Genomic DNA, 12,868 nt, shown 5'->3' with positions numbered 1-12,868 from the left:
TCAATTGATCTTAACCCAATCAAACTATATTTAGCCCAATTGTGCAATCCTAGATCAATATTCTTATTTGTGTGACCCCATAGGTCCAATTCTATCTGTTAGTGATATGTGTTATAATATCTATCAGCAACATCATCGAAACTCTTTTCGATGAATCAGAACTCTTTCCAATTCAGCTAATTCTTAATCATTGATCATCAAAATGATTCTTAATTAGTCTCACAATCTACTAATGATACCTAGCAGTATATGGTGGCAACTTAGCAGAACTGAAGAATGAACCTTTAGATGCAATTATCGTATAATCCGATTCTTTTATCATGAGTTCCAACAGGATCGAGGTCAAGTTTAACTCGTCAAACCTCATTCCTGTCATATGATAGAATCAATCTATTCGAGTTCGATATGAAACTCAATAGAAATATCTTTCTATCTTTTATACTACCGTGGCTATGAGCTTTAGGACTCAATCTCATGGTCTTCATAGGACTACTCCTCTACCGAAGTTGATAGATCCCATCTTGGTGTAACCTAATTACTATAATAAATATACTGCAGCCAACATACACCTCAAGTCTCTGTATAGCTAGGAGATCGAGTTATGGTGTAGTCAAACTACAACACCCTTAAGGTAAATGGCCAATGCACCTCAGGTCAGAGAACTAAATACACAACCACGGCTATGAATATGTCACTGACGAGAAGGTAGATATCCTTGTGACTGTTTGTAATTGATCACGCTCAATATTCTTGTTCTTAACAAGTACCTATACTTTCACTCCGGTGTATCCACACCATAAATTCAAGATTCATCTATTCGAAAGAAGCGATCATGCATCAATCTTTCGCATCAATCACCATCTCCGTGATGATTCTGCGATCAAAAATAATTTATGAGTTAACTATAATAACACGTCTCAAATTCTCAACTTTTGAGAATATATATTACATACCTATTAACCCAATGGATGATTTACTGACACAATCAAATACAATGTGAATGGTAATAACTCAATTTTATTAATATAAAAATTAATTTTATAAATTATATCCTAAAAAAATTTTATAAATATCGATCAATCTGACTTTTAGAACATACATCCAATAGTTACAACATCTATATTTCACTCAAAAATAAAAAAAAAATTCAATTAACCACCATTTATGTGCATTAGAGCAAGCATTTCTCTTCATAACTCCAAACAAAAGCGATGCTCAATTAGGAACAAATATCCTTTGCGTGGGAGGAGATCAATTGGACATCGCTTCCTTTTTTTGCCACATGTCCCATGGCACTAATCATAAAGTGGAAATCAAAGAGACAAGGTATGACTTCCCCAAAAGAGAGGAAAAATATGTGAAGCATCCTCAGCCTTTCATCCCATAGCTCTTCTTTCTTATGAAGTCATCAATCCATGAGGCCATGCACCTCATATCCCACTCTTCTTCTTCATGAAGCCATTGATCTTACTTCATTCATCTATGAGACTTTCCTTCTCATCCCAAATCCGTTTCTCTTCTTTTTAAGATGATTTATTTGCCAAGTATGTATCACATAACCATAAATTGTATATTAATAAACATCATGTTACGAAAACTTTGTATCATTTTGCCTCGAGGTATGTGTTGGATTACTGAATGATTAATTTGCCAAGCATGTATTATATTGCTTGGGACTATGTATTAGTATATATTATATTCTGAAAACCATATATTGATTTACCTGGAGATATGTATTGAATCGTTAGATGCCTAATTTATTAGATGTGTATTATCTGACCATTAAAATATACTGATAAATTACTATATTCTGAAAATGGTCCATCAATTTGTCTAGAGATATGTATTGAATTGTTAAGTGATTTATTTACCAATTGTATATCATGTAGCTATGAACTGTATATTGATGAAGGGAGGAGAAAGGGACTTAAGGAAGAGGACAAAGATGGATGAACACAGAGATGGGTGACTTCGCATGTAGGAAGAAGAGCTATAGGACCGGCGATATGAAGATGCATCCTCCACACACACACACACACACACACACATATATATATATATATATATATATATATATATATATATATATATTTATTTATTTATTTTGAAAGTCATAAGATGGATGGACTCTCTTGGTCCCACCTGGCCTCTTGGATTTTTATTTTAAAATCAGTGCTACAGGGTACGTGACAAGAAGAAAGTGGCCCTAGATGGTCTCCTCCGGTGCATGCACCTAAAGGAACTTTGTTTCGTAATTGCATATAACCGAAGCTGCTCTTGTGATCATAACTGGCCCCATCGGCTCACCCATACCTAGCCCAGTCCTCTGCTTCTGTGCCCGCTTGATAGCCAGGCGACCGCTAAAGCCTCCTGCAGCCAATTCTGTGGGGTTAGGGGAAGGGAGGAATAATGACCAATACAAAGCTCATGCACCTAACCTGATTCCCTGGACTTTCATGTGACACCTAATTCTGTAAGAAAATCAATAGAATCCCAAAGAGGTTACTCAAGCTACCATGTTTCAGGAAAGTAATGAACTGTTCTAGTGTGTGACATATATCAAATATCAAATCTGATAGAAAGTATTTTTAATATAAATCCAGGTATATAAGCATTTGAACCATGAGCTATTCTGTCGAATCTTATGGTTACTGCATTTTCCCTGAAAAGATCATTTTCTTTTCCAGGACTCTGCATTCTATTCCCAACTACTCATTGCTGATCTTTCCCCCCACTTGGCTACTAGGTCTATAGTGTGGTCCTTAAGGCTTCTTCAGACTCTTAAATGCCCATACTTATTATAGTAGATTTATTCATCAGAGTGCACAGCTCATCACCTGGAAGATTTATGCATATATAGTTCACATTCCCGGCACCCTTGGGGTTTGTTATTTAATCCCCTCTATTTTACTGTTTATTAATAGCATTTAACCATGAATCATGGGAGTCAATTGGACAGGGACTTCTGCACTGGAATCTTCTCACTTGCGTCCATAAGTAACTCTCCTCATCCTTACGTTATCAATGACTCCTCTCTCTCTCTCTCTCTCTCTCTCACTCTCTCACAGACACACACCAAAGGTGTGGACTAGTTCAACGGGGAGTGGGTTCCATAAGAACTTTGTGTCTATATAAGCATCATATCCTACTGAAGGGATTATCCGCAGCCAATCTGCAGCCTAGCAAGAGATAATGGAAGGAGGAGTTCATGAAGTGGATGCGTCCGCTTTCAAGGAATGCTTCTCTCTTTCATGGAGGAATCCTTATGTTCTTCGACTGGCCTTTTCAGCAGGAATCGGTGGCCTGCTGTTTGGATATGATACTGGTAAAACTTATTTACAGCTAGTATATCCTTAAATTCTTCCTCTGATTTTTTCTGCTTTCCTGTAAATATTTTGTTTTTGGTTTTTTGTTTTTTTAATGAAGAGGGGGAAGTGCCTTACTTCCTGGGATTTACCTCAAAAATAATTCTTCTCTGAATTTCTTTTCATATTTCTTAAGATGAAACCTTAGAAACCCCATAATTGCTTTATGATAAACAAAATAGTTGCAACAGAGGCAATGAAATGTACATAAATAACATTTTGTTAATTGTTGAACTGTGGTGTGGATAAAGATATCTCCCTGAACAGCTCATGGTACCATTTTTGAAGGTTATAGTTTATTAAGATACATTTCCCCTTTTTGACATAAAGTTCCACAACTTTTTCCCACATCTTCATCCACATGGGCCATTTTTGTATTCATGAAGCTTTGTGGAGAAAACCAAAGGTGTGAGCTCTTTATACTACATGTGAAGAATTCTAATTCTTTTTAAATAAATGGATTGGTACTTTGGATGACAGGAAAAAAATCACCAAGCACTCAGGGATCATGAATTGTCTTTTGGAGAGAATTTCACCTTTTGTTTTTCCCCTTTTTGTTATTTTTACTTTTTCTGTTTTTGATCCTTGTCATGTTAATAATGGAATGTTTTTTTTTCAAAAATAAAAAATAGAATGTAAAATCGAAACCAACTGTATGCTTTTCTCTTATTTACTCATATGCATATGCTTTCCTCTTAAGGACATTGCTGTTTGTACCTAATCTTCCCTCAGGACTTTGCACTTCATTTGATGCAGCTCCTGCCCTGGGTAAATATAATCCAACAGGAAAAATCATACTAAGCAACTTAGCTCTAGGGGAATCTATATTTAAGTGAAAAAGACTCACATCCAAATATTTGAGATGTGATTTGTTGATCAAGGTTTAGCTTAGCCTCCATATAATCATAACTTAGATAGCTGCCAAACATGTAGGGTTTCTATGCTGGTCATACCAAACTCAACACAAAATAACTTGATCTGAGAAAAATGTTCGATCAGGTCTATATTTGATCTATTTCTTGGGCCCAATCAGGTCTAAATAGAGCTCGACAAATCCAACTCGACCAAATTTCATCATTACAGTGGATGGTAGACACTAAATGATTACATCCTATTCAATTTAATTGAAGAAATTAAAAAAATTTGACCTGCCTAACTTGACTTTTTGAGGTCATCAGGGTTGGTGTCCTTGATTTATGATTGCTCCTTTACAGACCTAACTAGATATGAATTACTGATCCAGCTGATATATAGAAATTCAGATTATCATAATATAGGTGGATACCTTTCACGGATCATAGCTTGAGATCACTAACCCAGCAAACCTTGTTAAGGTGGAAGTCCAGTATCTAAAACAAAATACCTTAAGGACGTCATAGGCAAGACATTTCCTAATGAATCATCTTCCACAACATAGCTTAATCAATTCTGCCCCTCTGCTATGATGTCAAAGTAATGCACATGTTGGAACTATCGATATGTTTCCTGGTATTCAAACTGAACTAATGTTCTAACTGATGGTCTTTGGCTTTCAGGAGTAATTTCTGGAGCATTGCTGTACATTCGCGATGATTTTCCTTCAGTCGACAAGAAGACATGGTTACAGGTGATGAATCACTATTTATGCCTACTTTTCTTAGTCTTCAATGATTTCCTTCCCTGAATTTTTTTCTATTTTTTAAAATTTTTTGAGGATGTATTGTACTATGAAAATATGCTCCACTCCTTCAAAAGCAGAATTCACAAGCTCCAAGTGTCGTTTTTTCTGTGACTGTATAATTCCAGCACCTAACTTAGAGGCATCCTTATCAATTGAACATTTTCAGGCAGGGGGAACATTTGACATGATCCGATGTCTAATGATTGACATCATAGGCAATTTGTGCTCTGCTAAACACTTGTTTTCCAACTCCATTTTCTAAGCTCTAACACCTCTTGCATCTTCTCAATATGGTGTGACTTCATAAAAATTCTGTTGAGAGGATGCACCTTTCATTTCCTCTCAAAAATAAGGAAAAGTATCGACCATTACTGATCCCTCAATTTACATGGTTAATGAAAATATAGGAGAGTATTGTGAGCATGGCAGTCGCGGGGGCAATCATAGGAGCAGCAATTGGAGGATGGGCAAATGATCGCTTTGGAAGGAAAACAACGATCCTCGTCGCTGACTTCCTCTTCTTTACAGGTGCTGTCATCATGGCCGCTGCTCCTAACCCTGCGCTCCTCCTTGTAGGCCGTGCCTTTGTTGGCCTTGGTGTGGGAATGGCCTCTATGACATCCCCACTCTACATATCTGAAGCCTCTCCAGCAAGAGTTCGAGGGGCACTTGTCAGCACCAACGGCTTCCTCATAACTGGAGGCCAATTCTTAGCATATCTCATCAACCTTGCCTTCACAAAGGTAAATACCCAGATTGCTGCAGCACCAATTCAAGTGTCAGCCACTGAAAATGTCACAGAAAACAATGTTCTGAATCTTTTATCTGCGAATGACTTTCTTTTTTTTTTTTCATCTCTCTCTTTTAAGCATGTACTTTATTAAGATTTCTATTATAGTCATGAGGTTGGAGAAAGAAAACTTATCATTGTTTTGGTTTTCAATTTAGGCAATTGGAACATGGAGGTGGATGCTTGGAATTGCTGGAGTTCCTGCTTTGCTACAGTTTATATTGATGATATTCCTACCTGAATCACCTCGGTGGCTTTATAGAAGGGTATTAGTTTCCTGCATACAAAAATTACCTTCCAAGTTATAATAACATTCACACTGCTCTACATTTATCGTAACACTAACATAAACTCGTAACCTATGTGTTTCACTTAAAAAGAGTGTCATATGGAAATTATGTTTTGTTAATTTCAGAGAAGAGAAGAAGAAGCTGAATCCATAATGAGAAAAATTTATCCTGCTCATGAGGTTGATGGAGAGCTCAGAGCACTCAAAGAATCCGTTGAAGCTGAGATCGAGGAAGAAGGATCATCTGAGAAGATCAATTTTATGAAGCTGTTGAAAACCAAGACCGTGCGCAGAGGACTTATTGCTGGAGTCGGGCTTCAGGTCTTTCAGCAGTTTGTGGGCATAAACACTGTGATGTACTACAGTCCTACCATCGTCCAGTTAGCTGGCTTCGCATCGAACCGGACAGCGCTTGCGCTCTCTCTTGTGACATCCGGTCTCAATGCTATGGGATCGATAGTTAGCATCTACTTCATTGATAGGACAGGGAGGAAGAAACTGTTGATCATCAGTTTATGTGGCGTTGTTCTATCGCTTGGAGTGTTGTCAGCAGTCTTCCATGAGACCGCATCACATTCACCAAGCGTTAGTCGACAGGAGACAGCCCATTTTGCTCAATATACCTGCCCGGCTTATCGATCAGCCGTGACTAGCTGGGATTGCATGAGGTGTCTGAAATCATCATCTTCAGACTGTGCATTCTGTGCTTCTGCGGCTGACAAGGTAACAAACTCATCACAAATACCTGGCTTGGAACCTCCAAAGAATTTCGGACTTTCAGTTATTTTCACCTAGACTTTCTGAATAATTTTGGAGAAAAGCTTATGTATATTTGTTCGTACTTGGTTTTGCAGCTGTTTCCTGGAGCATGCCTGATTTCAAATTCAACAGTGAAGGGTCTGTGTCATGGTGAAGGCAGGATGTGGTATGAGAGGGGTTGTCCAAGCCGATACGGATGGTTAGCATTGATTGGATTAGCACTATACATCATATTCTTCTCTCCAGGAATGGGAACCGCGCCATGGATCGTGAATTCTGAGATATATCCTTTGAGATTCAGGGGAGTTTGTGGGGGTATTGCAGCCACTGCAAACTGGATTTCAAACCTGATTGTGTCACAGTCATTCCTATCTCTGACCGAGACAATTGGGACTTCATGGACCTTTATGATTTTTGGGTTGATATCAGTTGCCGCAGTATTCTTTGTGTTGATCTTTGTACCAGAAACCAAGGGGCTGCCGATCGAGGAGGTGGAGAAGATGCTTGAGCAGAGGGATCTTCGATTCAAGTTTTGGACGAAGAGGCCAGATCAGATTAAAAAGAATTCAGATGTATGAGTGAAGACTCTAGATGATTTTATTGTTGTCTTGTGATTGTGTGAAATACTGAGCTAAGAAGAACATGAGAATTAAATCAATGCATGAACTATTGTAACTAAGGCCTTAAATATGGTTGACTTCTCTGATTGTCGAAAAATGGGAAATGAAAAGTTTCTTTAGAACTAAAAACAGAAGATGCCAAGCGACTGGTAAAAGCTTACGGATTCAAATTTCAGGATGCTAATCATTGGGAGACAATGTTTACTTTAGGAAACATTCGTAAATAGGGCATGTAGTCACAAGATACATGGGATATTGATGAGTTAATGTAACCAGATGAATCAGCTGCCTTCAATTCCATCAATCATTTAGAAGTTTGTTTTGTGAGTGCTTGACATTTTTCTGAAGAATTGCAATTGCTGACAGGAGGTGATTCAGTCATGCAATGCATGGGGCATATAGCCCAAAACACACGAGAGAGAGAGAGAGAGAGAGAGAGAGAGAGAGAGAGTGGAGCGGCTAAATCGTCAATGATTTCCTCAGAAATCAAAGCGGATAAAACTTCCTTACGACAACCGTACTATGAAGCCCTTGACCAATGAATAGCAGCAAAGATGGCAAGATGAATTATTCAGAATATTGCAACAATAGCTTTGTTGCGGTCAATTTCCTCCGAGTTGTCAAATCACCGTGGGCTGTCAAATCGTCGTGGACTGTCATGTCGTCGTGGGCTTTCAAGTCACTGGGATCAATCCATATCCTCGACAGGATAATATCCCAGGGCGGCAGTGCCGCATGTCCTTGACAGGACAACTGCCTATAGCGGTCGTACGACGTTTGGGTGGTCTGGCCGACCACATGTCGGTATTCGGCTACCGAGACGTCGGATGATGGCCCAAGGATACCATCGGCTGGTCTGGTGCCTTGCGAAAGTCGGACGTCGGCTGCCACCCCCGACAGTGGGTCGGTGATTTGGGCTCGGTCGCTTGGCCGGTCGGGAAACAGTATGAGTCTGTTCGGCCGACATACCTTCGGTCGGATATCGTCGAAAGCCCTTATCGGGAGTCATTGTCGGAGCTGTCGGTCGGTCCGGTCGGTAGAGTCGGACGTCGGTGCAGAGAGGTTGGTCGATATATCCCAACAGTTGCCCCCCCCCACTCCTGAGTCGGATGGCGTATTGGCCAGCGCTTCTACGTGGGCGACGGCTTCGGGCGAAAGGAGTGGTTATTCATCACGTCATGCTCTGACTCTGGTGACCGTATCAACGAACGATCTGATGTCAGACGTCCCATTAAGAACGTGAACTGCAGTCTCCTTGGGAACAGGGACCGCCGTCTCCTTGGGAACACGAACCGCCGTCTCCTTGGAAATACAAACCGCCATCGGTTAACGAATTCCGAGATGCGATTTTTTTTCGCCACGTGTCAGGGGGCCATTGGGCCGGAATCGTTCACGCAGATGGAGGCGACGTGGCTCGATCTGGAGGTAGGTGCATCGGATCGTCGGATCGAGGAAGGGCCCAAGCGCTGCCACGTATCGACATCCGGGAAGCCCTCATCCGACGTGCTTTCATCTCGACCGTTGAAAGGCCTTATATATACGCGGCCACTTACATCCAAAACTTTACTTTTGCTGCAAATCTGCTCCCGGTGCTGAGGCTCTGTCGAGTTGTCCTCCAGTCCCAGGTAGTTGTCTTCGTGCTCTCCCTTTGAAAGCTCTTTTCGAAGTTTTCCTTTCTGTGCTTGTTTCTTTACCTCCTTTCTTCTCTGCCATTTTTTCCTTTGTTCTTCTTTTTGGGGCTAGCATTATGGCTAGGACCTCTCCTCGAGGAAGTCAGTCGGGGAACCCGACCGACGATTCTCGATCGACTCTGGAGATGGAGGTTTCTTCACTTTCGGGAGCAAACATTGAACGACTCAGGGAGCAGTACAGTATCCCGGAGCAGTTCGAGCTCTTCGCCCCTGGGGTTGAGGGTCGGGTTAACAACCTGCCTCCGGGCCAGGTGGCCTTTTATGTCAAGGACCTTCGGGCAGGTCTTCATTTTTCGATTTCGGAGTTCGTCCGGAATGTCTTAGATTACTACAGGCTTTGTCCGGCGCAGCTAGCGCCGAACTCAGTCCGGTTGATAATCAGTTTTGCATTGCTGTGTCGGCTTTTGCCGACCTTTCATCGTATTTCTCTCTTTCGGACATTCTTCGTCCTCCGACCCCACCCGAAAGCCTGAGGGTGGTGGTTCTTCAATCCCCGAAAGGGTCTTTCGTTCATCATCGATCTTCCATCGTCGATCCACGGATGGAAGAACCAATTTTTCTTTACTTCCTCTTCGCGACCTTGGGGGTTTCCTTCCCGCTGGGGCGATCTTCGGACTCTGCCGAACGAAAACAGTCGGGTGGAGGATGGAGACCGAGAGGACTTTCACTGACTGAAAGACGTGTCGGTGCCGAAGCAGAGGGAGCTCGTCACCGAGCAAGCTCTGTACGACGCCGGCCTGAGTTCGGTTCTTCATTTAGGTACATCTCAGTCTGTCGGTCGTCCTTTGTCTTTTTTGTCCATCTTTGGACTTGTGCTGACCCTTTGTTGAAATTGCAGGGATGCCGCTGAGAGTGAGGCTGATCAATGCCGACATTCGGCAACATGCGGTGAGGAAAAGACCGACGCCCGGGGTCGAACCTTCGCGGCCTCCCAAGAGGCCCCAGATAGCATCGCCGACCGACATCGCGACGGCGGCAGCGCAGCCCGACGCTGAACATGCATCGGGTTACGAGCCAATCGTCGTCCTGTTGGTGCCGGCAGTGCCACCCGAAGTACCGTCCGTGGAAGGGACGGTTGAGGGGGCAGCCGAAGGAGCGTCGGCTCCCCCACCCACAGAAGAGATTCGGGCCAAAGCACGTGAGCCCGAACGACCTGCGGCGGCGGGCATCGCAGCCTCGAGAGGAACCCAATCGAGCTCGAGCTTCCCATCTCTCTCTGATTTCTGAGCCTGGGCGGCTGAACGAGGGAAGGCTCCGATGGCGCCGGACGACGACACAAGGTCGGCCGGCCGCGCCACGTCATCCGACGTCCAACTTTCGAAGGAGCGTCGGCCCTGGCCAACCATGATTTGGCCAGGAGGTTGTGCCAGGCGACCATTCTCCCGACCGACCAGGAGATCGTGAAGAGTCGGCCGGTGTCTGACATGCTTTCTTCTTTTTATCCGACTATGATCCAGGTGAGCTCCTCCTCTTTCCTCTTCATTATTGTTTTCTATTAGTCCAGTTTTCTGACAACCGACCTTCTGCCTGCAGCTGATCTACAATATGTCGGAGCTGGAGGCTGGGTATCGGAGGTTTGGCGACTTCCAGACAGCCTGAAAGAGAAGGGCCGAGATCGCCGAGGCTGAGAAGGCAACGTTGGTCGACTAGCTGAAGCTGTCGGTCGACCGTGAGGCTAGGCTCAAGGAGGAAATCTCCCGACTCACCAATGGCTTAGCCACCTCGGAGGCCGAGCTTCAGTCGGCCCGTGAGCAGATCCAGTGCAAGACCCGCTCCGTTCACCGACTGCGGCGGGAGCGGGACGACTACGTTAGGGAGCTCGAGGCCGAGCGTGAACAGCTTCGCATTAGCTTGGAGAACCTAGCCAAGGTCGAAGAGAACTTGTCCTCCGCCCAAGCCGACGCCAACATAGCGAAGGCGGAGGCGGAGTCGGCCAAGGAGGCACTGAGTCAGGCGGTGGAGGACTTCTATGGCTCGGACGAGTACCGGAAGGAGCTCCTCGAGAGCGGCTTCGCCTCCTATCGGGTGGGGTACGAGGATGCCCAAGATGCGATTCAGGGTCTGCACTCGAAGCTTGACTTGAGCGGCATCATCCCTCCAGGGTCGGAGGACCAAGCCGCAGAGGAGGAGGCCGACCCACTATCGATGGAATGAGCTATCGAGGATGAGGCGGCTCCAACCCCTGGTCCCTCCCCGACCCGAGCGGGCACGTCGGTTGCTCTCGAACTCCACCTGGTGCAAGAAGTTGACTCCGATGAATAGTCGGAGTACTTGCTCCATTATCTTTGTATTTTTTTATTTCTGTTTTGTCTTTGATATTTGTAATCGGGCTTCGTCCCAATTTTATAACCGAGCTTCGACCCATTTTTGTAAACGGGCTTTGGCCCAATTTTAACTTAGCAAAGTCAAAGACCTTTCATACTTTTTCCCACGTGTGGTTGAATGTGTTTGATTGTCCGAACCATCTCTGAGTGCATAGGTCGTAGCTTCGACATATTTCACTAGGATGTTTGGTAGGGTCTAGCATCCACCTCCCGGACTATGGTCGGACGTGTACGTCAGGCCGAGTGTCGATCGATTAGCGAACATAGCCCGTTGGCACGATCATTCCATAGAGTCAGGTAGTCGAATAGTGTCCAACATATTCGGATAGGACAACGATGAAGAGTCAAATATCTGTTGTCCGACCCTTGGTCGGGCGTGCACGTCGGGATGCATGATAAACGGTGGCAAGCTGAATATCTCTCGATCGATCGTGACCAAGTCGGTTTGTCGTAAGTCGAATACCCGTTGCCCAGACTTTGGTCGGGCGGGTACATCACGATGCATGATAAACGGTGGCAAGTCGAATATCCTTCGACCGGTAGTAACCAAGTCGGTATGTCGCGAGTCGAATACCCGTGGCCCAGACCTTGATCGGGTGGGTACGTTGCGGTCATCTTGACATTTTGCCCTTCTCAGTCAAAGCCAAGTGGGCAAGTTAGCCAGCCGCATTGGTCGAAGCCCTTTGCCTTTAGAGGCGAAGGCTATTGGTTCGACGATCGAGCCATAGGCTTGATGCAGATTCGGCGATCGAGTCGCAGATTCGGTGATTCGACATCGTAGATTCGGCGTAAAGTCATAGATTCGATGATCGAGTCGTAGACTCGATGATTCGGCATCATAGATTCGGCGTAAAGTCGTAGATTCGATGATCGAGTCGTAGACTCGGTGATTCGATATCGTAGATTCGGCGTAAAGTTGTAGATTCAGCGGTCGAGTCATAGACTTGGTGATTCGGCGTCGTAGACTTGACGTAAAGTTGTAGATTCGGTGGTCGAGTCATAAACTCGGTGATTCGGCATCGTAGATTCGACGTAAAGTCGTAGATTCGGTGATCGAGTCATATATTCCCAACGAGACGTTGGGATCAAGTTGGGATGTCGAGGCTCGTACTTCTGACACGGGCCGACCTTCGACGAGGAGCCAAACTTTGTAGACTCTGGAGTTTTGAAATTGTATTATATTTCGAGCAAGAAGGGCATATAGAGTTCATTGGTAATACAACTTCAGGTTGTCAACATTTCAAGTCCGAGGAATGGCCGTCCCTTCCAGGGTTTCAAGTCGGTAGGCACCCGGCCTGCAGGTGTTTGCAATCTTGTAGGGTCCTTCCCAATTCGGAGACAGTTTTTCTTGATCCTGAGGCTTCGAGACT

At 44.0% G+C, this 12,868-nt stretch overlaps 1 protein-coding gene across 3 annotated transcripts; it reads left to right on the top strand.

The window, feature by feature from the left end:
- The first annotated feature begins 3,070 nt into the window (after positions 1 to 3,070).
- Positions 3,071 to 7,551, top strand: LOC105046790 (probable inositol transporter 2). 3 transcript variants are annotated; one of them, XM_010925518.4, is made up of 6 exons: positions 3,071 to 3,325; positions 4,901 to 4,971; positions 5,433 to 5,768; positions 5,974 to 6,081; positions 6,231 to 6,827; positions 6,959 to 7,551. In XM_010925518.4, exons 1-6 carry the CDS (start codon positions 3,193 to 3,195, stop codon positions 7,439 to 7,441), a joined length of 1,728 nt encoding a protein of 575 aa, XP_010923820.1. In that variant the 5' UTR covers positions 3,071 to 3,192; the 3' UTR covers positions 7,442 to 7,551. The 3 variants fall into 3 exon arrangements, with proteins under 3 accessions (XP_010923820.1, XP_029120893.1, XP_019707042.1); XM_019851483.3 differs by having other exon boundaries at positions 3,156 to 3,325; positions 5,554 to 5,768; XM_029265060.2 differs by lacking the exon at positions 5,433 to 5,768 and having other exon boundaries at positions 3,081 to 3,325.
- The last annotated feature ends 5,317 nt before the right edge of the window (positions 7,552 to 12,868 follow it).

Source organism: Elaeis guineensis, chromosome 6 (assembly GCF_000442705.2).
Source record: "Elaeis guineensis isolate ETL-2024a chromosome 6, EG11, whole genome shotgun sequence".
Lineage (NCBI taxonomy): Eukaryota > Viridiplantae > Streptophyta > Magnoliopsida > Arecales > Arecaceae > Elaeis > Elaeis guineensis.
The sequence above is the reverse complement of the archived record's forward strand: the minus strand, read 5'-3'. Positions and strand labels throughout refer to the sequence as shown.